Source organism: Pyrus communis, chromosome 12 (assembly GCF_963583255.1).
Source record: "Pyrus communis chromosome 12, drPyrComm1.1, whole genome shotgun sequence".
Classification (NCBI taxonomy): Eukaryota; Viridiplantae; Streptophyta; class Magnoliopsida; order Rosales; family Rosaceae; genus Pyrus; species Pyrus communis.
The window spans coordinates 200,027-226,700 of record NC_084814.1 but is presented as its reverse complement, the minus strand read 5'-3'; the positions used below and the strand labels follow the sequence as shown (position 1 = coordinate 226,700).

At 39.7% G+C, this 26,674-nt stretch overlaps 2 protein-coding genes across 3 annotated transcripts; one reads left to right on the top strand and one right to left on the bottom strand.

The window, feature by feature from the left end:
- Positions 1 to 371: 371 nt before the first annotated feature.
- On the bottom strand, positions 372 to 14,515 carry LOC137711378 (probable cellulose synthase A catalytic subunit 5 [UDP-forming]). 2 transcript variants are annotated; one of them, XM_068450611.1, is made up of 14 exons: positions 14,405 to 14,515; positions 13,980 to 14,166; positions 13,604 to 13,842; positions 13,382 to 13,493; positions 13,080 to 13,248; positions 12,629 to 12,895; positions 12,191 to 12,536; positions 11,970 to 12,107; positions 11,757 to 11,882; positions 11,380 to 11,592; positions 10,991 to 11,282; positions 1,502 to 1,698; positions 1,064 to 1,414; positions 372 to 956 (listed from the first exon to the last, which is right to left on the bottom strand). In XM_068450611.1, exons 1-14 carry the CDS (start codon positions 14,513 to 14,515, stop codon positions 372 to 374), a joined length of 3,333 nt encoding a protein of 1,110 aa, XP_068306712.1. The 2 variants fall into 2 exon arrangements, with proteins under 2 accessions (XP_068306712.1, XP_068306713.1); XM_068450612.1 differs by having other exon boundaries at positions 13,646 to 13,842.
- Positions 14,516 to 18,343: 3,828 nt separating this feature from the next.
- LOC137711006 (uncharacterized protein At1g76660) lies at positions 18,344 to 21,662 on the top strand. The gene is made up of 3 exons (XM_068450194.1): positions 18,344 to 18,836; positions 19,470 to 20,643; positions 21,236 to 21,662. Exons 1-3 carry the CDS (start codon positions 18,798 to 18,800, stop codon positions 21,448 to 21,450), a joined length of 1,428 nt encoding a protein of 475 aa, XP_068306295.1. The 5' UTR covers positions 18,344 to 18,797; the 3' UTR covers positions 21,451 to 21,662.
- The last annotated feature ends 5,012 nt before the right edge of the window (positions 21,663 to 26,674 follow it).

The following is a 26,674-nucleotide window of genomic DNA, read 5'->3' as shown; positions in this document are numbered from 1 at the left end:
GATGACAAGTTATATACAAGTTTGGGAAGAATGTGTTTTCTTCATGACTAATCTATCGCCTCAAATTTAAATAAAATATGCAGATTGATACTCATTTTTTTCATTCATTATTTCATTAACTCTAATTAGTTATCCAATTCAATTAAATCCTAGATATCAAATGAGAAGGGCAAAAAGGTGAAACCCATCGTACCATTCCACAAAAATGGTTTTCGCAGTTACAAACGAGAACAATAATACACAAACGAGGTGTGTTTCATCCATTTATAATTTGTATGGTTCATCATCAATTTACCAAAAAAATAGTCACTGTGGACTTGGCCGGTACACAAGGATTGGATTGGATTGGACTGGGACCTGGGTGTGTGCTGTTAATTGCAGTCTAATCCGCATTCCTCCAGGGTTGGGTCATCTGACTTGGCCAAGAACGGATCAACCCGAACCCATAAAAGCGAAAAGATGGAAGCCAGCATTATTGACCACACTATAATGATTGTAGGAGTCCTGTTCTGCCTACCAAGCAGACCCTTGAGGAAAGGATAGAGGTGAATGATCACCCAGAACGCAAACAAGAGCTTACCTAACAGTGGCCCCCATGACTCATAACCGTTATTTATTGCATTCGACACTCCGGCAACTACTCCGATCAAGTTTATAATAAGCAACGTCGTTGGTGGGATGAGCAATGTGGTCCGCTTAAATGCATACAGCTCTGAGAAATCCGCGTCGTCCCCAGCTTTTGATGTCACCGTAAAGTTTGTATCAACGCCGGCTAGCACCTTTAGAATCCCTTGAAACACGGCAAACAAATGCGCCGACACCCCACCAATCACCCAAAACTGCTCATTTCTCCACCATTCGTCGATGCCAACTCCACTCCATCTCATTTCCAATACGCTCGTTGTAAAAATGCAGATGAAAAGAGACAGAAACCACAAGCTAGCCATATTGTTCAGCTGCACACAAGTAAAAAAATCAACATTAGATGCATATATCATCGCCTAGGCAGGCAAGCCAACAAGTAGATGAGGTCGGTTTGATCCATCAAACTGTATGTTTATACCTCTGGAGTGATGAACTTTCCTGTTAGCAGACATACAGCAGGTAGAGTGCAATAAGCAAGAAGTGGAATTGATGTCCATGGGTACACAGTAGCGTTTATGTAAGACAGACGCTCCAACCACTTCAGACCCCGTCCATACCCATACCAGAGAGGGCAATGCCTGCTCAAGAATATTTCAATTGATCCAAGGGCCCACTGAAGGACTTGGTGCAAACGATCGGAAAGATTAATGGGGGCTGATCCCTTAAATGCCGGCCTTGCAGGGATACAGTATATCGATCTCCAACCGTGACAATGCATTTTAAAGCCTATCAGGATATCCTCTGTAACTGAACCGTATATCCAGCCGACCTGGATTGGGAGGAAGCGTATTGAGCAAGCAAAGAGAAAAAAAAAGTTATACGGTTAATCAACTCATGAATTGGATCACCATCTTACCTCCTTTCCCCATTCTGTTTTATCTTCATAGCCACAACTAATTACATGGATGGCTTCTTTAAGCAGAGATGCTGGCCTAGTGCTTTTCAGAGTCCCACCATCCTCCAGCAAGGTGGATGCAACAAACACCGGAGACTGCCCAAATTTCTTTTCCAGCTCATCATCAGACATTAGAGTCAAGTTTTCAACTTCAACACCTGAAGATAAGATGTTCTCAAGTCAAAAGGAAAACCGAGATTGGTGGGAAACAAGGAAAACTTAGGTTTATCTATATCCATAATACATAATAAAGAACCTATCTCCACAAAGGTAGCAAGTGTGCATCTGCCAACAACGCTGGCAGAAAAGATAATATCAAACCTTCCCTAGTTTAAAGAATACAAATCAATCATGACTTATAAAGTAGATTTTCACACACATTTTCCTAAGTGAGCAGTACTGAAGTTTGTCCTTTGCATTTGCACATGCTGGATGTACACACATTGCATTTCATAATCCTGAAGTATAAAAACAGACAAGTAAATACCAAAGACGGATTGGAAGCTTGGTGAAAAGTGCAGATTGTAAGTAACCAATTGAAAACAGAGTTAAAAATCTATGCTTTTGCAATGGTGAGATATTTTCACAAAGGAATCTAGTGCAGTATGATGCGAGATTTATACGCACACAAATTAAACCCTCTTTTTGTCGATTTGTAGTATAAGTATAAGTAGGGATCGTTCTGGACCGGGGATTAGGAGGGATTGCAAATCTCTTGGAAACTGACTCAAAAACGTAAAATAAAGTTTAAAACACTAAGACAAACCAAAAACTCAAAATGCTTTAAAAACACAAACTAAAATGCTATACTAAACTCGAAGAATTCAAAACTAAAAATAAGAAAGATTAAGACTAAGACTTAAACGAAATATGGGGGGATTGATTTTGGACGAATTTAAACTAAAATGGATAGATTGTAAAGAAAACAAATTGTAAATATGAAATTGACGGAAATGAATGGATGGTATGGCTAGCTAAGGGGTTCATCTCCATACATGTTACACTTGCATAATAAAATGATTTCCAATTGCACTTCAATAAACCATGAATTCTCAACACCCCGGGTTAATTAGGTCCGCTTAAATTAACCGTCAAGTTTTCCTTAAGTTAATGAATTGGATGATTGCATACGACAACCCAAAGCATTCCTCACAAGTTCCCTACATGAATTGCATAATAGAGAAACAAGCAAGAATCATTAAGCATCATGAAAACTATAAGTGTTGACGAGGCATTCGTTACTATGATTGCATGAAACTTATGCCAAGAATTCGTTTAACGCGATTGTTTATAAGCAACCTCCACTACTTGTGAATATAAGTTCATAACGATTAGGTGAAACTCACTTATATTCTAGCGTCATATTCATGCATGAAAATTAAGCGCGCATTCTTAATAAACATACATAAATAAGTTATCAATCAAATGGTTAAACAAATTGAATCCACAACTTATGAAACGCAATTAGAAGTAATCAAATCAAAATGCAAGCATAAACATATATTTCGAATCCCCCCCTAGCTAAAGGGGGGTTTAGTTCCTCATACAAAACAAAGAGAATTGAAATTAAACATTGAAATCAAAGAAACGCCTAAACATTCCAACAACTCAAACTTGAATTGTATGAACGTTTAGGCCCTCTTCTCTTCCTCTTTATTGTAGCATAAGGTCTAGGGATAATTGGTTTGGGGGATGGAAGTGTGGAATGGAAAAGGAGTGGTGGAGAAGTGGAAGGGGAATGGAAAAATGGTTTTTGGATTATAAGGGGAGAGATGGGAAGCTCACGGCTAAGAGAGAAAGGGACGTGTTTGTGGTGTGTTGTGTATGAAATGAGATGTTTATGAATGAATGAATGCAAGGGTATTTATAGGAGTAGTGGAGGGAACATATGGCTATGTCATTTGTAGGTGAAGTAGGTGGATGTTGTAGGTGAAGTAGGTGGATGTTGTAGGTGAAGTAGGTGGATGATATGTTAAGTGATAAGTGATAAGTGATATGATATGTGGTTATGATATGATAAGTGGTTAAGTGGTGATGATAAGTGATAAGTGATTAAGTGATATGATATGTGGTGATGATAAGTGATAAGTGCATGTGGGTTAACTAATGAAGGAAATGCATGTGCAATGACAATGTGTTAGAATGGATGTGTGTTATGCATGGCATGATTGGGATTAGGAAAGGTTTAAATGTCCTAAAACTAAAGAGAACAAGGTTCCAACACTTTGGCTCCAATTAGGTCTTCAATTTCGTCCAACACTTTGGCTTCAAGCATAAGCTATCCGTCCTTAGCCCAAAAGTGCTCCAAAAGTCTCCAAAATGCATCTTTTTGCTCCTTTAGCCCTTTGGACCTACAAACACACGAAAATAGCTTAAAGTACTAAAATAACTAAAGAAACATAACGTATATGCACGAGAACAAGCCATTTAAGTCGCATGAATATGCTCCTATCAAATACCCCCACACTTATCTTTTGCTAGTCCTCGAGCAAAACAGAAAGAAAAACAAAACAAAACCAAACGAAGCAAAACAAGTAAAACACAACCTAAACCTTCCAACAACCGTCTTAGGGATTTCCAAAGCACATGACAAGTTAAAAATCATCATTCCCACAGATTTTTGCCATCATTACACTTAAGTACATTCTTAATCATAGTCACCACATACTAGTTCACAATTAAGCATTTAAAACACATTTCGAATGTAGTAACATGCCTTAGAGAAATTGCTCAAATCCTTACAAGATATGCACTCGTTTTTCACACAGATTTTCTGACTACACACCCTACACTAGTTATATGTGAGAAGATTGATGTAAACATGTAGACGAACACTCACATATGTTATAACAAGGAAAGCATTTTCTGGATTTACGATAATGACATGAATATGATCTCATGAATGGAATGCTACTACTTAGAATGAGAACCAGTGATTCCATAAGCTCATATCAATTTCAAACTCCACATTATTGAACACATAACGATCAAGATAGAAGTCAAAGGGGTGTAACGGGGCTAAAGGTATTTGGCTAACAAAGAAGATATATGGAAAACAAAGGTTCTTAAAGAAATAGCGAGCAAAACATTTGAATTAACGTAGAATTCACTTTTGAATGAAAACTCAACTTTTGAACAACAAGGGGGAACAAGCTCTTTTTTTTTTTTTTTTTTTCTTTCTTTCTTTTCTCTTCTTTTCTGTTTTTCTTTTTCATATGTTTTTCACAATTTTTTTTTTCTTTTCTTTTGACTCTCAAAACATACAAACTTAAGAACAAACTTTTACTCCCCCACACTCATTTTCTTGCAAAATGTACTCAAAAGGAATTCATTTAAGTCATGCTCACTATCTTTTAAGAACAAGGGTACGGATGGTCCTAATCTAGGCTAGGTAAGGGGTGATATGGTTAGCAAAGAAAATAGGTTAAACGAGGCTCAACGGTGTTAAGACTTACAATATATACGAAATATGGGAAGTAAGGCTATTTGGCTATGGTGGCAACTACACAACTTCATCTTGATATATGTTATGCAACTCAATATCATGCTTTGAATGAAACGGATATAAGTTCTAGCATTTAGTTCTATCATGATACAATTGCATTCTAAGTAGCAACCAAGCAAGGAATAATGAGATCATTCAACAACTTTAGAAAACAAAGAATCACAGAAAATAACTCTCCAAAGAAGGTAATGGCTCGAGTCTCACAGGGTTGTAGCGTTTGTTTGAGTTCCTTCCTTCAAGCATGTTACAAAAACGAATTTTTCTTTTATGATTGCATGTGAAGTCATACATTATAACCATAACTAAGCATAAACCAAGAGTAAATCAAACTTTTCTCTATGTTTATAACTCTTTTTAACAGTCATGCAATTACAAACCAAATCCTTATCATTGTGTTGGAAGGTACCCTAAGACACAAACTCACAAAAACGACTCAAAACACTCTTTTTAGGCTTTTCAAAACAATTTTTCAAATTTTTATGTGCTTTTCGGAGTTATAAAAACAAAACATACTAAAACACTCTAAAACAACTTAAAAACACCTTAAAACAGCAAGGAACAACATTTGAAGTTATGGGTGATAAAATCCCACGAATTTGCATTAACAACATTAGTTACCCCCCCACACTTAAATCAAACATTGTCCTCAATGTTTTAAGCATAGATTCACACAAAACATAAGTAAACACACAAACAACAACTAAACATACTAAACATGGCAGAATGTAATTAACAAAGAGAAGAGTTTAGGGACGCAAATCTGGTTATGGAGTGTAAATTCCCTCTTCTCTTTGTTGATTGCATTGAGGCTTGATCTTGATGATTCCACAGGCTTACTCTCGAACTGGTTTCCGCCCATCATTGATTTTCCTTTGTGCTACTTCTTGAACTGGGCAGCAGGATGGTTCTTTTGGTCTCCCCCGAAGGTCTGAGCTTACCCTTTTGGTCTGTTTCTTTGTTCAATCTTTCCAATTCGTATTGAAAAGGGTTGGAGGATAACTCAGCCTATGTTTGTCTCCACATGCTTCAATGTATCATTTTCACTTGCCTTACTCGCTCTCCTTTGCAGAAGTGGTCCCTTCTCCGGAAGTGTATCAACCGTTGAAGATGACTACTCGAGAGCAACGCTAGGTAAGCAATCAGGAATAGATTCCAGGCAGTTGGCTCCAGATCGGAAGATTGACTCCAAGTGCCGGCTGATTGCTTCTTTTACTTTGCCATGCGAGTAAGAACAAGGACAAAGAAAAAGACAGGGAAAGAGCATGATATGAGATACTTTTGCTTTTGACCTTGATGATATGAGATACCTTTGCTTTGAAGAAGCGGTGAATGAATCAGCACATGCTTCAATCCGCCGTTTCCTCCTGGGTCATATGTACTCCAGGCATCTGGTATCATCTTTGGGGAAGAAGAAAGAATTGAGTATTTTGAAAGGCTTTGCTGGGAGTGCGCCCTCAGAGGTGAGGGAGAGTTGGGCATTTTCTTCATGGTTTGCCCTGCCATAAAAGACGAAGGTCGACATATATAGAGATAATATCAAGTGGTGGTACTTTTTACCCTTGTCGACAAACGTTTTGATCCCGCAATTCCGGCTTTTTGAAATAGTGGCGCCTCTTCGATCTTTGAATACGCCTCTTCGATTTCTGAGCAGGCGCCCCTTCGATTTCTGAACGACGCCCCTTCTCTTTCTGAACGACACGTGGTAGTGCAGATGCGGCTCCTTTTGACAAAGCTGCACGCGTTTTCTGAAAAGCAGAGAAAGCGTCGCCGAACTTTGCGCTTGTCGGCTAAAGACGTGTAGTTGCGATGATGGCCTCCACGTGTTTTCAGCTTTGTCAGAAATCTTTTGACAAAGTTGAACGCGTTTTCTGAAAAGCCGAGGGAGCGTCGCCTAACTTACGCCGGAAAATCCGGCTCTTGAATTGGTGGACGCGTTGCCTTGGCATTTTATAGAGCTATCGATCACCGCCAACATACACACTCTGAAGATTTCCCATTCCTGAAACTCGACTCCGGCCCTTTGTGAAATTTTTAACTCCATCCACCCCTTCTCTTTGAACACTTTTGAAAAAAATGGCAAACTCATCGAACCTTAGCTTAGATTTGAGTCTCAGCAGCGATCCGGTTGCGCCCCGTCAAGGTAATGTATGGCGCCCTTCTTTTTTATCTTCTAACGGTCCTCTTTCAGGTGAAGACTCTGTGATGCAGGACGCCACAACAGCTACAATAGTAGCTAAAAACCTCCTCACTCCAAAAGATAGTAGGCTGCTGTCAGGACGGTCCGATGAGTTGGCCGTTCAAGAGTCCCTCGCACTTAGTGTTCAGTGTGCGAGCTCTGTGTCCAACATGGGCCTACGCCTGCTTGCTCGGTCCCGCCAAGTGGAATCGTTGATGGCAGAGGTGGAAAGTCTTAAGCAGGAAATCAAACAGCTTAAGTACGAGAATAGAAGTTTGCATGTGCTTGCAAATAACTATTCGGCGGGCATGAAGAGGAAGCTTGATGAGCTGCAAGAATCTGAGGGTCGAATTCACAGTGACCGTCAAAGGCTTGCGTCTTATCTCCAGAGGCACCTTTTTCCTGGGTCATCCAGCGCTTGGCCAAGTATTGAGGCCTGGAATGCTCTAGCTCCGATGCCTCCCGCTCCGATGCCTTCCGCTTCGATGCCTCCCGCTTCTATGCCTCCCGCTTCTATGCCTCCCGCTTATGCGCCTTCCGCTTCTGCGCCTCGTAGTGGGACTTCACGCAAACAACCTTTGTGAAGCTCCACCTTTCTCCATGTTTAGTATCTTTCTTTTTTTCTTTTTCTCTTTTTTTTTTTTTTTTTATTTTTTTTATTTTTATTTTTTTTTTATTTTTATTAACATAAATAAAATCAAACGGCATGGAATTGGTCCTTGAATGGAAGGTGATACTTGAAGTGAACCGGCATTGGTTTGAATTCTAGTGTAGGTGCCACTCCTTTGAAAGTTTCAGGGATATTGGACTTGGCCAGATTGCAAGTGATGGTTATTACTTGTCCAATGTCATCAAATTTAACTTTTTTGGATTTTGTGGTTTCAAGAACGTCCTCTTTGATGGATTCATGACATTCCCTACTTGTCACCTTTGGAAGGGCTTCCAAGATGTCTTTTTCACCTTCTTCTTCCTTGGAAGTCATGAATCTGCAAGGAATAGGGTTAAAAATAATGAAATTTGGAACAACCATACCTGTATTAGATGGCATAGGAGCAATAGGAGCCTCCGGTAAAGGTGTTTCCACCCTTTCCGTGGGTTGGGTGTATTCCTCTTCCTTGTGATTTGATTTTGATGGTTGAGGGTCCGTTCCAACCTCCTTGTCACTGCTCAACATGATTTCCTTGGCAGTTTCAAATTCTCCCTTCTGATTTGCAATGGTTGAACTAGGGAGTTCGCCTTGGTCGCAAAATTGTCCTTCGAACTCCGCTATCTGCCCAATTTGCTTTTCCAGAGTAGTAAGTAATTGAAAAATCGTATCATTATCATTTGAATTACCTACATTACTTTGGGCAGGTTGTGGTGGCTGCATAGGCGTTGAATAGAACTCCTCATACGACTGCCAATATCCTTCTTGTTGAGCCTCATTGTCTTGATTTTGTAAGCCCTGCACCAAACAAATTAATTCATCAAGCTTTTGGTTATAATTTATTGACGAACTTAAATTTGGTTGGGCATATTGAATATGAGGTTGTGGTGGCTGCCAATATCCTCCTTGTTGAGCATTTTGAGGTTCCCACCACATAGAGTTTGAATGATCACTCCAATCCGAATTGTAAGTATTGGAAAACACGTTATTCCTTGATTGAAGATTAAATATATCAACTCTTTGCATTTGGGACCTTTCCATGAGTTGTGACAAAAGAGAAGCATTATTAAGTGCCATCTTGTTCAAAACACAAATAAAAAAAATAAAAAAAAAACTAAATCTAAAAGACAATACAGAAACAAACAATCCAAGGGATTAGCAAATTTTCTAATCCCCGGCAACGGCGCCAAAATTTGATGCGAGATTTATACGCACACAAATTAAACCCTCTTTTTGTCGATTTGTAGTATAAGTATAAGTAGGGATCGTTCTGGACCGGGGATTAGGAGGGATTGCAAATCTCTTGGAAACTGACTCAAAAACGTAAAATAAAGTTTAAAACACTAAGACAAACCAAAAACTCAAAATGCTTTAAAAACACAAACTAAAATGCTATACTAAACTCGAAGAATTCAAAACTAAAAATAAGAAAGATTAAGACTAAGACTTAAACGAAATATGGGGGGATTGATTTTGGACGAATTTAAACTAAAATGGATAGATTGTAAAGAAAACAAATTGTAAATATGAAATTGACGGAAATGAATGGATGGTATGGCTAGCTAAGGGGTTCATCTCCATACATGTTACACTTGCATAATAAAATGATTTCCAATTGCACTTCAATAAACCATGAATTCTCAACACCCCGGGTTAATTAGGTCCGCTTAAATTAACCGTCAAGTTTTCCTTAAGTTAATGAATTGGATGATTGCATACGACAACCCAAAGCATTCCTCACAAGTTCCCTACATGAATTGCATAATAGAGAAACAAGCAAGAATCATTAAGCATCATGAAAACTATAAGTGTTGACGAGGCATTCGTTACTATGATTGCATGAAACTTATGCCAAGAATTCGTTTAACGCGATTGTTTATAAGCAACCTCCACTACTTGTGAATATAAGTTCATAACGATTAGGTGAAACTCACTTATATTCTAGCGTCATATTCATGCATGAAAATTAAGCGCGCATTCTTAATAAACATACATAAATAAGTTATCAATCAAATGGTTAAACAAATTGAATCCACAACTTATGAAACGCAATTAGAAGTAATCAAATCAAAATGCAAGCATAAACATATATTTCGAATCCCCCCCTAGCTAAAGGGGGGTTTAGTTCCTCATACAAAACAAAGAGAATTGAAATTAAACATTGAAATCAAAGAAACGCCTAAACATTCCAACAACTCAAACTTGAATTGTATGAACGTTTAGGCCCTCTTCTCTTCCTCTTTATTGTAGCATAAGGTCTAGGGATAATTGGTTTGGGGGATGGAAGTGTGGAATGGAAAAGGAGTGGTGGAGAAGTGGAAGGGGAATGGAAAAATGGTTTTTGGATTATAAGGGGAGAGATGGGAAGCTCACGGCTAAGAGAGAAAGGGACGTGTTTGTGGTGTGTTGTGTATGAAATGAGATGTTTATGAATGAATGAATGCAAGGGTATTTATAGGAGTAGTGGAGGGAACATATGGCTATGTCATTTGTAGGTGAAGTAGGTGGATGTTGTAGGTGAAGTAGGTGGATGTTGTAGGTGAAGTAGGTGGATGATATGTTAAGTGATAAGTGATAAGTGATATGATATGTGGTTATGATATGATAAGTGGTTAAGTGGTGATGATAAGTGATAAGTGATTAAGTGATATGATATGTGGTGATGATAAGTGATAAGTGCATGTGGGTTAACTAATGAAGGAAATGCATGTGCAATGACAATGTGTTAGAATGGATGTGTGTTATGCATGGCATGATTGGGATTAGGAAAGGTTTAAATGTCCTAAAACTAAAGAGAACAAGGTTCCAACACTTTGGCTCCAATTAGGTCTTCAATTTCGTCCAACACTTTGGCTTCAAGCATAAGCTATCCGTCCTTAGCCCAAAAGTGCTCCAAAAGTCTCCAAAATGCATCTTTTTGCTCCTTTAGCCCTTTGGACCTACAAACACACGAAAATAGCTTAAAGTACTAAAATAACTAAAGAAACATAACGTATATGCACGAGAACAAGCCATTTAAGTCGCATGAATATGCTCCTATCACAGTACGCATCCACAGTATAAACTATGCCATTAAAAAGAACTTATTTATTTTCCCTCATACTGTGGAAGGCAAGGGATTACGTTTATTGTTCTCTTCGACACCCTCCTGATCAGAGACATTTATCAAAACTATTGTATCTTCCTTCCTGGAATTTCTCTTCTTCTTTTCAGTCTTGGGTTTATTGGCCTTCTGCTCCCTTTTTCCAGAAAAACAGTTTCCGCAACAGCACCATTTTGTCAAGCAGTTGCATGTCCTAGTTGGTGGCTTTTTTGTTTTTGGAGCATCATAACCATAGAGAGCCTGCCTTCTGAAGACACATCCAGTCCCAACATAGATAGGCCCTTGGATCCCATCCAAACCTTTCATGTTAATCTGTTATTGGTGATGATGACTTAGATGTTAACTTTGAAATAGAAGAAAAATGAATGGAAAAAGCAACAAAGCAATCTCACTGTCTACAAATACTTACATCAAAGAACACTGTGTTTCGGTTGGCATATCTGTCATGCCTATCAATACCATCGAATCTTTGTGGGAACTGGACATAGCACACTCTCTTTCCTAGCAACATATCCATCATGAAACACATTGATTCTCTAAGAGCCTTACTATTATTGATGTAGTGATCACAATCCAAGTTCAGCAAGTAAGGTGCATTTGTTAGAACAGCAGAGACTCTTACCTGTTTTGACATACAAGATGACAAGAAAATGAAACTCCAGAGTAAAAAGGGGAGGGGGGAGAGAGAGAGAGAGAGAGAGAGAGAGAGAGAGAGCACATAGTTCTATCAACTGCTATCGATGTGGAGCTCAAGAAGCCTCTCTTTCTCCCTTTCAATTTACTTACCAAAGCATTCATTGCTCCAGCCTTTTTGTGGTGATTAAACCCATGTCTTTTTTCTCTAGAAACATATACCAGGCGTGGTAATTCTTTCTTATCTGTCTCATGTCTTCCACTTTGGCCAAGAAAAACCTAAAAAGGTGCATATAACTGTTATATGCCAAAGTGCATTACAACTTTACATGCACAATAAAGAAATCAAATTCCCATGTGACATACCTGAATCATCCCAGGATGATCACGAACATTATTTCCAGGCCATGGAGTTCCATCCTGCATTGTCCATCCTTCTTCTGGAACCTTCTGAGCTTTAACAACCAATGCATTTATTCGAACTTTGAACTCTTCATACTCTCTCTGCAAAGATAGTGACAAGAACATATACTAAGTTCTCTGCAATGAGTGATGAGGAAGTATCCACTGTTAGTAACCCTCATTACCTTCATTGCTCTTCGTTCTTTCACAAATGATGGAAGCACCTTATCTTTTAGATAATCTATCTTTTCTGCAAAATACCATTCAGGTGCCCGTGGTTCTATGCTAAACTTCTTGCAGAAAGGGACCCACTTCCTAGCAAATTCTGATGTTTCTGACAGTGCCTCGAATGTCAACATAGATGCACCATCATCCGAAACATAACATGAGACCTTGTCAACAGGGTAGTCCACTGCTAGAATAGAAAGTACAGTGTTTGCTGTCACCAAAGGAGGCTCCTTCAGTGGATCAACTGTACTGACATAAATATCAACTGGACAAAGTTGTGAAGGTTGGCCTTCCTTCTCATACCTGGAAAAAGGAGAATTAGCATGAATTGTGATAACGTTCACAGTCGGACCAAAAGGAAAGTTACATTAACATGTGATAATCAAATGGCTTACCTCAGGGATAATCTATCCAGATAAGTTTCTCTATCAATGGGAAACCACTTTGGGAACTGATCAAGAATCCATGAAACAGCAAACCAAATCTCACAAATTACTGAGATGAGCCACAATGCATATGCATCATTTACAGGATGCATGACCCAATAATGAAAGAAGAATCCAAGAGCAACAAGTCGAATAATGATGATCATTCGATAAGGGTTGATTTGTCTCGATGGAATAGGCAACTTTCTTGACAAGGGCTGTCTTGCCTCATCCATTCTGATCCATGAGTGGCACAAAGAATTTTCATTGATCAGCAATCCTTGGATATTTCAAACACTACGGTATTGGAAATATTAAAACTAACTTTATAGTAGAGAAAATCCCGTAACTAAAATGTTTAAATGCAGCAAGTCACAACCTCAAAAGACATGAGCAATGCTGCATGCATAGGAGCACTTACAGTGGTAGATCAGGGCCATTGTCATTCCCGTCATAGTCCCAATCTTTGGCACCATTTTCATGTTTCATCATCTGTAATTTCTCTTGTTTTTGCTTCCAACTCTCCATCCTCTCCTTCCAAGCAACACTACCGTAGCCATAAGCAGCCATGTCTTTGGAAGGATCCATGGCTGTACTGCAAAAAAGGTAGATGTGAACCCATTCAAGCTAACAAATAGAGGATGAGTACCCAAGATGGGTAAGTGTGAGAGTAAGGTGATTGAATTTGGGGCATGTGAATTTCGTGAGGAGTAAGATGTTTACCTAGAAGGACATGGTCTGAGGAAAGAATGGGGTGGTTCCTTTTTCCTCCAGCAGCAGTTCCCATGAAAGAAGGGATCAAAGCATGTTGTTCAAGAGGGATATCATCATCAGCCTGCGTGAAAAACTCACAACCATTAAAAGAAAAAAGCAAACAACTAAAGAAACAAGGAAAGAAAAAAGAGTGGTACAGCCGTGAAGTATGGATCAATGAATTAAGAAAGCAATTTTACACAATTGAGCGAATTCAATTGAATTTGTGAGTACCATTTGACTGTTAGTAAGGAGTGGAAGTTGGGACATGGGATAAGAGAAACCAGAGTCAGAAGTGCAACCATAGCTCATGTGGCCGTCTGCAGAAAGCGCATGTTGCATATCTTGTCTGCTCCTTGCATCAAAACTGAATTCGTACTCGAGGTCATCGATGCCATCTTCTTCTTCATCACCTTGGACCCTGGCACACCCTGCCGGCCAAAAAGAACATCGGTGAGACTAATTAAATAAACTGATAAAGTTGTATAAATGATTTAATTATTCAGCAATGGTATAGTACTAGAAGTAGTAATAGAACTGGTTTAGCGTTTAGGTAATAGGTATCCACCCTTAAGCCTTTTGAAGCGGGTCTTGCACTTAGGACAGAGTTGGGTACCCTCACTGCGCTCGTATTCATAGCAAGTTGGGCATATGGGAAAGGCACACTCGTTACAGGCGACAAACAGCTCCCCGTCTGCAGTTAGGCCTACATCGTCTTCACAAATCTGGCAAATCTGCCCCTTCAGCACTTTGGCCTGTACAATAGCAGAACCAACACATGCCGGTTGATTGCCGACCAAAGAGTACAAATACAACGAGTCATTCGTTCATTCATCTATAGGTCATATTAATTTGACAATAATATAGTTCATCAGTGAACGAAAGAAATGATTAAGTCATAAATTAGCAATGAAAACATGCATGTATAAATATGAAAGTGAAGTAGGAGGTAGCAGGTAGGAAGAGGGAGGGAGGGCAAAGAGCATTATTTACATTTAGAGAAGATGATTCCCCATCATGACGTTCACGATCACGATCACCGCAGATGACCACAAGTTTATTCAGGTTGTGAGATCCCGCAACTAAACCACCACTTACCTCCATTTCAGATCGAAATTCAGAATTTGAAAATTGAAATATTGCTGCTCTGCTGCTACACTATTACGTACTATACTATCAGGCCGATGGTAGCTAACTATAGATAGCTACTTTAGTTGATGTCTGCATTTCAATTATAAATGCAGTAATAATCAACCGCTCATCCTTTTTGAAGTGACTTAATCAGAAAGAAATCATATAAAAATTAAATAAACAAACAAAATCTCCCTCCCTCAGATCCTTATACATGGTTACTCAACCAGTTAGCAACCATGAAGGCATGAACTCAATCTCTTCTTCTCCTTGGATGGTCTTGGTGGATCATGTTAATTGTTGTGGGATAAGTTGTCTTCATCGTCTTATCAATATCTCAGCCGCCACACACAGCCCATAGCGAGCCTCATACACTCATACTACTACAGTAGTACTATTCCTAACGGTAACAACTAACAACTGAGTCTGCCTGTTCAAAACTAAACGAAACTGTGAGCGTGAGTGAATCTTGATAATCGCATTCGCCCGGCATCAGCTGCAACATTAATAAACCAAACACAAAACGGACAACGGCGGGATCAACAACGACAGATGACTAATCACCGATTAAACCAAGGCCTATTATTTCATGACTTTAAGAAATCAGCCACAACTCAACAACCACTTTCATCGTTCTCGTCTTTTTTTATTAATTTTATTTTTACAGATATTAAAGAAATTAAAAAAAAGTATAACAAGAGGTCAAGAACAATAATAAATAACAAATATTTGCTCTGATTGCTAGAGTTTTTCTCTTTTTTTTTGGTAAAACTAGAGTTTTTCTCTTTAATGTCACAGTATTTCAAGTTCTTACTCTTCGTTTGTCAATAGCGTAAATTAAAATAGTAAAGAACAATTACAAGAAATATGAAAAATAGAAGAAATTCCAATGACAATAGGAATCACACCCAAGTAAACTACAACGAGTGTGACACACCCCGACCGGGATCAGGGCGTGCTGGCCGTCACACGAAGGTGACGTAACCATGTGCACGTGTGGAAGCTAAAGAAATAGTAATATAAAAGTACGAATAATTAAAAACTAGCATACAAAGTACTAAAACAAGTGCTAGCGTAAGTGAGGTACAAATTCAGAGCAAGACTACAGCAGTCCAAAAGAAAGGTTGCGACAAAAGTACACCCGAAGGTGACCCTACGCTGGTGAGTATCTGTCAGAAATGCCGGAAAAGCCCTCTGGGAAACCACCGAAACCGCTAAGCAACTAGAACCTGGAGGGGCGCAAAACAAAAGCGTGAGTGGGCAAAAACAAATCTTTTCTAAAACCATTTAGTCAAATACTTTCTAACCCCTCGCCGTAAAACCTGTATACTTCCCAGAAAAATAACATATATACGTATGTATAGATATGCCAAACATGCTCAAGGGTATGCCAATCATGCTCAAGATATGCCATGTCAAAACCTCATAATGAAATGCAAGTGCTCAGGTATATCTCATGACGATAACATATAATCTGGCAGCCGGAGTCACCTAACATGACCTGTACGGCTGCGTATAGAGCTCAAATCTCAAACTCAATAACTGAACCTGCCCACGAGTCGGAACCACCTAAAGTGGTATGTACGACAGGCCTGGGTGTAATATATATATACGCTCTAGTGCTACGATCACGTGAAGGCTGTGCGAATAATCGCGAGTCACCTACGAGTCGGAACCACCTAAAGTGGTCTGTACGACAGGACTGTGCACCTAACTTGGATCCAAGCTGAGCGTGTGGTGCGGGAGGTGAACATCACGTGAAGGACTGTGCCCTACTCTGGGCGGGAGCACTAACACGGGGGGTGCAGGTTATGAGCTCTCTAAGCATCTCAAACTACTGCTGAATGTAAATATGAATACCACTTACTTGGCACTTACCTGTGCGTCCACAGCACCCAATATGCATATGTATATGTATGCCACTATTAATGCATGCAATTATGCATAAACGATAATAATAACATGCATGGCATAAGACAAATAACCCCTTTTTACTCAATTTCTGGGAAAATAATTGTATATAGGTGTATACGGAAAACAAAAGCCCACTCACTGATAAGTGGAAGGGTCGTAGCCCCCCTGCCTCGAGTGCGCATGCTCGTCCTCGGGGTACGTGTCACCTATATGCGAAATAACTATAAAAACGTTAACTTTAAAGCACATAACCTAACTTTCGTAAAGCTTCTCATACATTGCTCAAAATGGACAAATGAATATACCAACGTGCTCTACACAACCTCAGGATCACAACCATTTTTTTAGAAAAATTTTCCTCCGCCGCACGCGCCCCCACGCGCCGGCCACGCGCAGGCACGTGCGGCGCACACGGACGGCGTCAACTGGCGCCGTGAGGAATATTCCGTTATTTCTAACGGATTCCGTCAACTGCGTCAGGAATATTCCGTCAAATTTGACGGAATATTCCGTCAAATTTGACGGAATATTCCGTCACCTTCTCCGTTCAATCTCCGGTGCCGTCGCCGGCGCCGGAAAACTGGAAAACCTGTAAACCGTGTTTTCTCGTTCGTTTCTCAACCGTTTTTCACGTTTCTTGCACCAAATTAAAGCTTAGGACTAGTAGAACACATCCATACAAGTTTTAAGGGCTAAAACTCACGCGATCTTACTTGTGAAAACTATCCAAAACCGGCCAACTTCGAACAGGACGATCCCGACGTCCAAATTCGTCCAACGAAGCACTCCGAGGCTCCTTGGGACCTCACTAAGACACCTATGAGCTTCAAAAATCCAAAAACATGCTAGATTAAGGTTTGCATGAACAGTACTCAAATCGGCCATTGTCGAATCGACGTGAAAATGTTAGAGTTCTTACCTGAAAATGGTATAATCGTGCTCCTCCCAACCTCACGAGTTCGATAGTGACCTTAGTTTCCTCGATCTGCTAAGGTTTGAGGGGTTTGGTGTTTGTCCGTACGTTTAAGGTAAACGGGAAGGGAGAGGGATATGAGAGACAGAGACAGAGAAAGGGCAGAGAGAGACAGTGAGTGTGCATGTGTGTGTGTGGCCCAACACATGCCACAACACACAAAACAACCAATAATGTCAAAGAAACGAACTAGGGGCAAAGTTGACAATTCACACGTACGTTTTAAATAATTTCAGGACGGGATGTCACAAGTGTGTTCAAATTAATGTAAATATATTGACGATTGCAAAAATTGCAGTGTCGTGAAGACATATTTCGCTGTATTGTTGGTGTATGTAATTCGTTTTTATTATAAAAAATCTTTGAAATTGGCCCAAGACAACATAATATTTATAGGTTTACAACCCTAACTTAAAAAGGAAGACATGTTAATTACACGAAATTACATGAGATTAACGGGATTACACGAGATTACATGGGATTAATATCAATTAGGAATCCTATCTAAAGAACGAGAATCCTCTCCGGATACTCTTTGTGAGGATATCGGAGATCTTCAAATCGTATATTGTACAATCAGTTTTCGTTAGGTATTATTCATATTTAATTTTAAATTAAAATATTTAAAATAATTTTTAATTTCACGATATACGATAAACAAATATAATTTGAGGATCCTTAGGATCCCCACAATCCTGTTCATATAATATTAAGCAGCAGGTCTAACTTTGGTGGCGTCTTTCTCTTTCCGTCATGCCATTCTTGTCGTATAATTCCTTCCTTGTCTTATTAATCCCTCTTCCCTCGTAACTAAAAACTAGAACGCACCGTTTGGTTTTCTTTTCTTTTTATTTTGTTAGCATATTATAAAATATAAAAAAAAAAGAGAAAAACAGAAGATGAGAGGTGTGAATTGTCAAAAGACTCGCAGGCAGTCTCAGTCGTCCCTATTTCCCTATCACTTCACTTGGATCTTTGCTTTCCTTTCGCTTTTGTCTTTCCCTGTCTTTGATCTGCACTGCAATTCTCCCTTTTTCTTCCATTTCCCATTTTCCATTTACAATTGGGAATGGGAATGCGAATGGGAATGGGAATGGCATCGGGATCGCATCCTTAATTGATTGTTTCATCCTTTTCTTTGAGACTTCATCTTTTCCTTATATTTATCCAATTTTAAAGAGACAATATATTGGTCACTTGAGAGTGAGAGTGGGAGTGAAACAAACAGAAGCGGTGGTGGTGGGCGGTCGGTGGTTCCTGGTGGCAGTCAGCGGCGTCTGCTGCTCCTGATTAGCTGGCACAAGGAGTGCTGGAGTCGCGCAAGAGTAATGAGCTTGTAGTTGAAAAAGCACAACACACACTGCTTTAATGGGGTCCGAGCAGCACAGATTCCCTCAGCAGGAGCTGGTAATGCTTCTCTCTTTCTCCCCTATTACCTCTTTCTCTCTCTAGACTCTATGTTCTGTTTGATTAAGAGAGAATAGATAGACACTGTCTTGACGCTGGTGCTGCTCTTTGATGGATGGGGGAGTGAGGAGAGGAGAGGAGAGTGTTAGATCTGGGGCCATTTTGCAGTGTTTGGGTTTTGTTTTGTGGGTGTCAGTGTCAGATCTGGGGATGACTTGACTTGATTTGCATTGTGTGGACGGATCTGCTTTAGTAAAATATAAGTTAGGATGTGCATGTTTCTTGCTTGCCAATCACTTTCCAGTTACAACATCATACCCAATTTTATCTAGCTGCGGTTATCATTATCTCTCATATAATGCTAGTGCGTGCTTCCAATTACTGAGTGTTGTTATTCATCAATTTCGAAATAATTTCTCCCATAGTTTGTTGCTTGGATCACAATCTATACCGATGCATTATCCCCAAAAAAGGGCCTTACAAAGTTTGATTTTCCTTATGCATTTAGATGTTGGTTGCTTTGCGTAGTTAAATGGAACGGATGCATAACATCCAGAATGTTTCTGAGTTTGTTTTTTTATATTTGAGACCAATTTTAAATCTAACTGATAATGCCCATTTGCATTTTTACAGAGAAAGAGATGGGGAGGATGTTGGGGTGCATTTTCTTGCTTTGCCTCACAGAAAGGAGGAAAGCGCATAGTGCCTGCAACTCGCATTCCTGAAGGCAATGCATCAGCAAATCAGCCAAATGGACCTCAAACAGTTGGCCTGACCAACCAAACAACGTCGCTGGCTCCTTCTCTTCTAGCTCCGCCTTCTTCTCCAGCATCATTTACAAATTCGGCGCTTCCTTCAACAGCGCAGTCTCCTAGTTGTTTCTTGTCTGCCAACTCACCTGGAGGTCCTTCATCCACCATGTATGCCACTGGGCCATATGCCAACGAAACACAACTTGTCTCTCCTCCTGTTTTCTCAACCTTCACAACTGAGCCGTCCACTGCTCCTCTCACTCCCCCACCAGAGTTGGCTCACCTAACTACTCCATCTTCTCCAGATGTGCCATTTGCTCGTTTCCTCTCATCTTCTGCAGACATTAAAAGTGCTGAGAAGGCCAATTACATTGCTGCAAATGATCTTCATTCAACATATTCACTCTATCCTGGAAGTCCTGCTAGTAGTCTCAGATCACCAATTTCAAGGGCATCAAACGATTGTTCATCATCATCTTTTCCTGAGCGTGATTTCCCCCCACATTGGGATCCGTCAGCTTCTCCCCAAAATGGTACATATCCAAGGGGTGGTTCTGCCAGGATGTTTGGGCATGACACAGCTGGAGCTTCTGTGGCATCTCAAGACTCAAATTTCTTTTGTCCTGCTACATTTGCACAATTCTATCTGGATAATCCGCCACCTCATACTGTTGGAAGGTTAAGCGTGTCCAAGGATTCAGATGTTTACTCTACTGGTGGGAATGGAAGTCAGAACAGACACAATAGAAGTCCCAAGCAAGATGTGGAAGAAATAGAAGCGTATAGAGCATCCTTTGGGTTCAGTGCTGATGAAATTATCACTACAACACAATATGTGGAGATTTCTGATGTGATGGAGGACTCGTTTACCATGACACCTTTTCCCTCTCATAAATTACCTACAGAAGAAAGTATGGAACCGACATCTGTCATTGAAGGACTAAAGGCACATAAGACAAAAACAAACTTGCAGAGTCAGGAGAGTCATAAATCTGAATCAGATCTTGATGAGGGTGGACGTTGTGACTCGCTCATGTCGTGTACTGGATCCGAAGGTGAACTGTTATAACTTTTATTTAAATGTCTCTATTTTTCTCTAGTTTTAAAATCAAGTAGGTAATGAAGTAAACAACTAAATAAACAAAGTTCTCAATTAAGAAAAGTCACTGTTTGACTGCTGGTACTGCTTTTTCAACCTGAATTAATCACAAGCCTCTAATCTATACATGTTTTCTAAGCACCGGATGAAGTATTAATCTCGTTTAAGTGTGATTCTAGTATATCTCTTTCAGCTTCATTCATGTACATCTAAATAAGTCCTATTCATTGATTGATTTCATTTTCGCCAAAAGAACTGGAATTTATGCTGTTGGTGCCTTTCACGCTTCTTTATCGAGATTTTGGAGGGGACTAGCATTTACCCTATTCATTTTGCAATATTTTTTTTTTTTTTTTTTTTTCCAATAGCGCCTGTTGTTGTCATGGGTGCTTTTGAAATGGAAGAAAGTCAAGGGCAGACATAGAAAAGTAATCAGGGCGAGAGTTCTGTGGGATGAATGAGTGTTTCATCTCACTTGAAGTCTCTCTCTTCCCCCTCTGGTTCCTCTTTTATTTTAGATAGTAATGTTCCTTTCTTGTATGACTCAGATCACAAATCATGGAGGCAGTCTGGTGATGTCTCTCGATCAAGTACGCCTGGAATCCGCATCATGGCCAATGAAGAGGACATTTTTTCAAAGATGGGGTCTTCTAAATTGAGCAGAAAGTATCAGATGGGTCAATCTAGCTCAGATGCAGAAATTGATTATAGAAGGGGAAGAAGCTTACGAGAGAGGAAAGGAGAATTTGCGTGGAATGACTAAGAGTAAGCAATAAAGCGCATTATTAGTTGTTTCACGTGTGTTAATTTGATGTTGTGTTTTTGCTTACGTTTCTGTTTGGTGTTGTGTGATAGGTGGAATGATCTAACCGATTATGTAACCTGTTATTTCAATGGTGTGTAATCCGGTCTCTGTGATTGATGAATGCTGTTGCTGTATGTGAATGAAACAAATGGTATATGTGTTTGGTGAAATGTGGTTAGACACACACACACACACAAACCCTTTATGCAAAGGGATCCCAATTTAAAAAAAAAACAAAAGGGGATTAGGTGTGGGACCCACGTCACATTGAACTTTAACGATCCGAATCGTCTATTTTGTAAGTTTTGATTCATAGATCATCCTTGCAAAAATTTAATTTAATCCGAAACCATTTGGCTATTTAATTATCAAGATAAAATTTTATTGTTTCTTATATAACAAAGTATTTGTTAATTTTTTTGAACCCAATTAGATGTTTTAAATATTTCTGATTTAGCTAATATTTTGCAAGGATAATGTATGAGATGTAACTTGAAAAATACACAGTTCGGATCATTAAAGTTTGATGTGGTGTGAACCTCATAATTAATCCCTATTTAAAAAAAAATGGAAATCCCTTTTCTTAAAGGAAATATCCCTTTCACCAAATCTATTCAATCAATCAATTCGAACTCTTGAAATTTGATTCAACGGTTACAAATAGGGGATTCATTTACAAGTTATAATAACTTTAACCATTAGATCAAATTTCAAGGGCTCCGATTAGGTGATTGGATTGATTTGGTGGAAGGAATCCGGAGATGATCATTTTCTTTTCTTAAAGGCTTCCTATATATATAATTATATTATAGGAAACTTTAACGAAAAGCTTCCGGTACTGTTTATTTTAACAAAAAATCATATTTTTACACGAAAAAGTCAATCCTAATACTATTCATTTTATCCTTTATTTTGTAGTTAAAACTTAAAGCCAATTTAGCTATTGTTCTGGCTGTAAACCCTAAACCATTTCGATGTACGTGGTCAGATAATGGGAGATATAAGGTCTTTTCGCTTTGAGTGCTGTGTTTTTTTTTCCCTTGCCCAAGGTCCAAAAACAGAGAAAACTTGCTAAAGTAAGCTGGGAGGGCCGAATCAAACGGCATACAGATTAGGAAGATTATCAGCTATATAGGGTTTCCCGTGTGGTTATGCATCAAAGACGATTCCAATATTTTGTTTAAGTGTCTTGATTATGCAATATTGATTCTCATGCTTCTACTGTTTGTCTGGCTCGACCTACGATCATTTTCCTATGTAACTAATAACTATTTTGTTTGGCTATTACAACAATCTCAACCAATTTGTTCTTCCTGATTGGTGTTCTGAAGGGTTTGAATCAGAAATTGAATTTTGAAGGAGCTTATGATTTCTGGTAATGGTGTTGGGTGGTCTTGGAGTTATTCAGAGGAGCCTACGGCTGCAATAGCTCTGCCATATCGACACTTGTCCCGATCTTGTTGACACTTGCACCACGTCCACTTGCAGGTGTCAACGATAGTTGGAGGAAATAGAAAGAGTTTCGTTTGGAATCCTTATCTAGTATCTCTGACTCGTTGGTTGTCGAGGGTATTAAGATTTCGGGCTAAAGAATTCCAAATTTCCTATATGGACATGGAGGACTCGGGAGTCAGGACCATACACTCTATCCTTTCCTTGTTGCTACTAATGTGAGTTGTCCTCTGGTCCCTCGTAGATCTCATATATAGATGAATGATAGGTTCCAATTCCAGAAACCTATTCAACCTTAACCACAGAAGCAGGGTGCAGCAATGGAGAATCGCGAAATGGAGAAGACGAGTATTTTGTTTTTGTAAAAGTATATTTTTAATTCCTCATATCGTTGGAATGGAAAGTGGAGCTTTATATGATAGCCCGATACACTGATGTGAGCAGCCACGTAGGCAATAACAATCAACTATTAAAAATAGAACTAGAAGGAAATGCAAATTGCAATGAAACCCCAGATCTGACTCTATGTTCTGTTTGATTAAGAGAGAATAGATAGACACTGTCTTGACGCTGGTGCTGCTCTTTGATGGATGGGGGAGTGAGGAGAGGAGAGGAGAGTGTTAGATCTGGGGCCATTTGGCAGTGTTTGGGTTTTGTTTTGTGGGTGTCAGTGTCAGATCAAAGAGCTTTAAAACTTATCTCCTTCAAAACTTATCTTGTCCTCAAGATTACACTGCAAATTCTGGAAATCGAGCTTTAAATGCCTCATAATCCTCCCAAGTAGCATCGACATCATCTTGTCCTTTCCACTGCACCAAGAGTTGTACCCCAGCAACCATCCCTTTCTTATACATCCTGCGATTTAAAATTGCAACAGGTTCCACCAATTGAAGACCATCCTCAGTGCTCACTGGTAGTGTGGGACTTGGGATCACATTGTCCCCTAGTTGCTTTTTAAGGCAACTCACATGGAAAACTGAGTGAACCTTGGTTTCTGGGGGTAATTGGAGCTTGTAGGCTACGGTTCCCACTTTTTCCAGCACCTTATAAGGCCCAAAGAAACGAGGTTGTAACTTATGGTAACTGTGGGGAGCTAGTGACTGAAGTTGGTAAGGTACCGATCTTAAGTACACCATATCTCCTACCTCAAAGTGTCTCTCAGTCCTCTTCTTATGTGCCTGCAATTTCTTCCTATTTTGAGCCATTTCCAGATTACTCTTGAGCACAGACAAAACATTATCCCTTTCTCTGAGTTTTTGCTCCACTGATTCCAGCCTTGCAGTGCCAACTTCATAAGGTTGCATAAGTGGTGGTTGGGGGGGGGGGGCTATCCATAGACCAGTTCAAATGGGGAAGTCTTGGTTGAAGTGTGATAAGAGGGTTAAAGCACCACTCAGCCCAGGGAAGCCACTTAACCCATTTTCAAGGTTGCCTTCCCACAAAGCATCTTAGGTAAATCTCCAAACATTTATTCATGACCTCAGATTGGCCATCACTCTGAGGATGATATCCAGGGCTCATGCATAGCTTTGTCCCTTGCAATTTGAAGAGCTCCTTCCAAAAAGCACTCACAAAAATAAGATCTCTATCACTCATAATAGAGCTAGGCAACCCATGCAGTTTTAAGACATTGTCAATGAACACTTGGGCAACACTAGTAGTAGTGTAAGGGTGAGAGAGTGCAATGAAGTGTGCATATTTGGTTAATCTATCAACAACCACCATAATAACAGTTTTTCCGTGATAATTAGGCAGTCCCACTATAAAGTCCATACTCACATCATGCCATACTTGCTGTGGAATTGGTAAGGGTTGTAAAAGACCTGGTGATGAAATGGTTTCGAATTTGTTCTGTTGACACACAGCACACTCACTGACGAAGACTTCGACATCTTTTAGGGTTTAGGGTTTCGGGTGTAGGGTTTAGGGTTTAGGGTTTAGGGTTTAGGGGTTTAGGGGTTTAGGGTTTAGGGTTTAGGGTGTAGGGTTTAGGGTTTAGGGTTTAGGGTTTAGGGTTTAGGGGTTTAGGGTTTAGGGGTTTAGGGGTTTAGGGTTTAGGGTTTAGGGTTTAGGGTTTAGGGTTTAGGGTTTTGGGTTTAGGGGGTTTAGGGTTTGGGTTTAGGGGGTTTAGGGTTTAGAGGGTTTAGGGTTTAGGGTTTAGGGTTGAGGGTTTAGGGTTTAGGGTTGAGGGTTGAGGGTTGAGGGTTGAGGGTTTAGGGTTTAGGGTTTAGGGTTGAGGGTTTAGGGTTGAGGGTTGAGGGTTGAGGGTTTAGGGTTTAGGGTTTAGGGTTGAGGGTTTAGGGTTTAGGGTTTAGGGTTTAGGGGTTTAGGGGTTTAGGGGTTTAGGGTTTAGGGTTTAGGGTTTAGGGTTTAGGGTTTAGGGTTTAGGGTTTAAGGGTTTAGGGGTTTAGGGGTTTAGGGTTTAGGGTTTAGGGTTTAGGGTTTAGGGTTTAGGGTTTAGGGTTTAGGGTTTAGGGGGTTTAGGGGGTTTAGGGGGTTTAGGGTTTAGGGTTTAGGGGTTTAGGGGTTTAGGGGTTTAGGGGTTTAGGGTTTAGGGTGTAGGGTTTAGGGTTTAGGGTTTAGGGTTTAGGGTTTAGGGGGTTTAGGGTTTAGGGTTTAGGGTTTTAGGGTTTTAGGGTTTAGGGTTTAGGGTTTAGGGTTTAGGGTTTAGGGTTGAGGTTTAGGGTTTAGGATGCAGCGGATCAGAAATCACATAGCGAAGGTATGCCATGCCAAGAAATAATAGTTCAAATTGCCAGTAAGTAGATAAAGAGAGAGATATGCATGAGATAAAAAAATAGAATGCCAATCCCAAAGTGCAGTACTAGTTCCTCTTAGGCACAGCATACAGGATAATCCATTTAGTTTAACTAAAACCATAGGAGATAAGATGAAATTTAAGAACTAGAAAACCAAGGACAGAGTATGGGAATTTAAAACAACTTGTGTGAGGAAGTGTAAGTGTGTCTCAAGAGTGTGGGATTAAGGAACCATAGTCAACACCCCTTACAAACCAAAAGAGCCCATACAAACCAACTGTTTTGTCCAAACTCTAAGCATATTGTAAATTTCTCTTTAAGCAATGAAATGAGAGTACCAAACTAAGAATTGACACAGATGCTATCAGTTGTCACAACGTTTAGACGTTTGCATATCCTCGTTGTGTGCGTTGCATTGTTTATTTGAGACACGTTATTGCTAGCGGTTGTCACAACGGTGAGACGTTTACATATCTTCGTTGTGTGCCTTGCATAATTTATTTGAGACACATTATTGCTAGCGGTTGTCACAACGGTGAGACATTTACATATCTTCGTTGTGTGCCTTGCATAATTTATTTGAGACACATTATTGCTAGCGGTTGTCACAATGGTGAGACGTTTACATATCTTCGTTGTGTGCCTGGCAACTTTGAACTTGCTACTGCATGCACTCACTTCATTTTTTTTTTTTTTTTTTTTCAGTGCTTATAGTCAACCAGAGTGGGGACAAAAAAACTAGCGTAAGTGCCCCACTAATCAGAAAGGTATGATTGAACATGAATTCGGACCCCCACAAACACTTGAGATAGTGAGAAATTGAAACAAACAAAATAGGAAAGAGCAATGTCAGGTTCTCGATAGACAAAATACCACCTTATTTCTAATGGAGCAGTGAAACCATAATAGTAATCCAATCTGAGATCAAAAGAATCGTAGCAGCACAGAGGGATTAAAAAAATATATATGTA

Bases quoted from the DNA above. Each gene is read 5' to 3' on its own strand.
- LOC137711378 (XM_068450611.1), bottom strand. From the start codon at position 14,515: ATGGAGGTAAGTGGTGGTTTAGTTGCGGGATCTCACAACCTGAATAAA. The intron at 11,593-11,756 runs GTAAGTAAATTG...ATGTCAAAACAG, and splicing joins CTGGAGCAATGAATGCTTTG to GTAAGAGTCTCTGCTGTTCT. The intron at 1,415-1,501 runs GTAAGATGGTGA...CTCCCAATCCAG, and splicing joins AAACAGAATGGGGAAAGGAG to GTCGGCTGGATATACGGTTC.
- LOC137711006 (XM_068450194.1), top strand. From the start codon at position 18,798: ATGGGGTCCGAGCAGCACAGATTCCCTCAGCAGGAGCTG. The intron at 18,837-19,469 runs GTAATGCTTCTC...GCATTTTTACAG, and splicing joins GATTCCCTCAGCAGGAGCTG to AGAAAGAGATGGGGAGGATG. The intron at 20,644-21,235 runs GTGAACTGTTAT...TGTATGACTCAG, and splicing joins GTCGTGTACTGGATCCGAAG to ATCACAAATCATGGAGGCAG.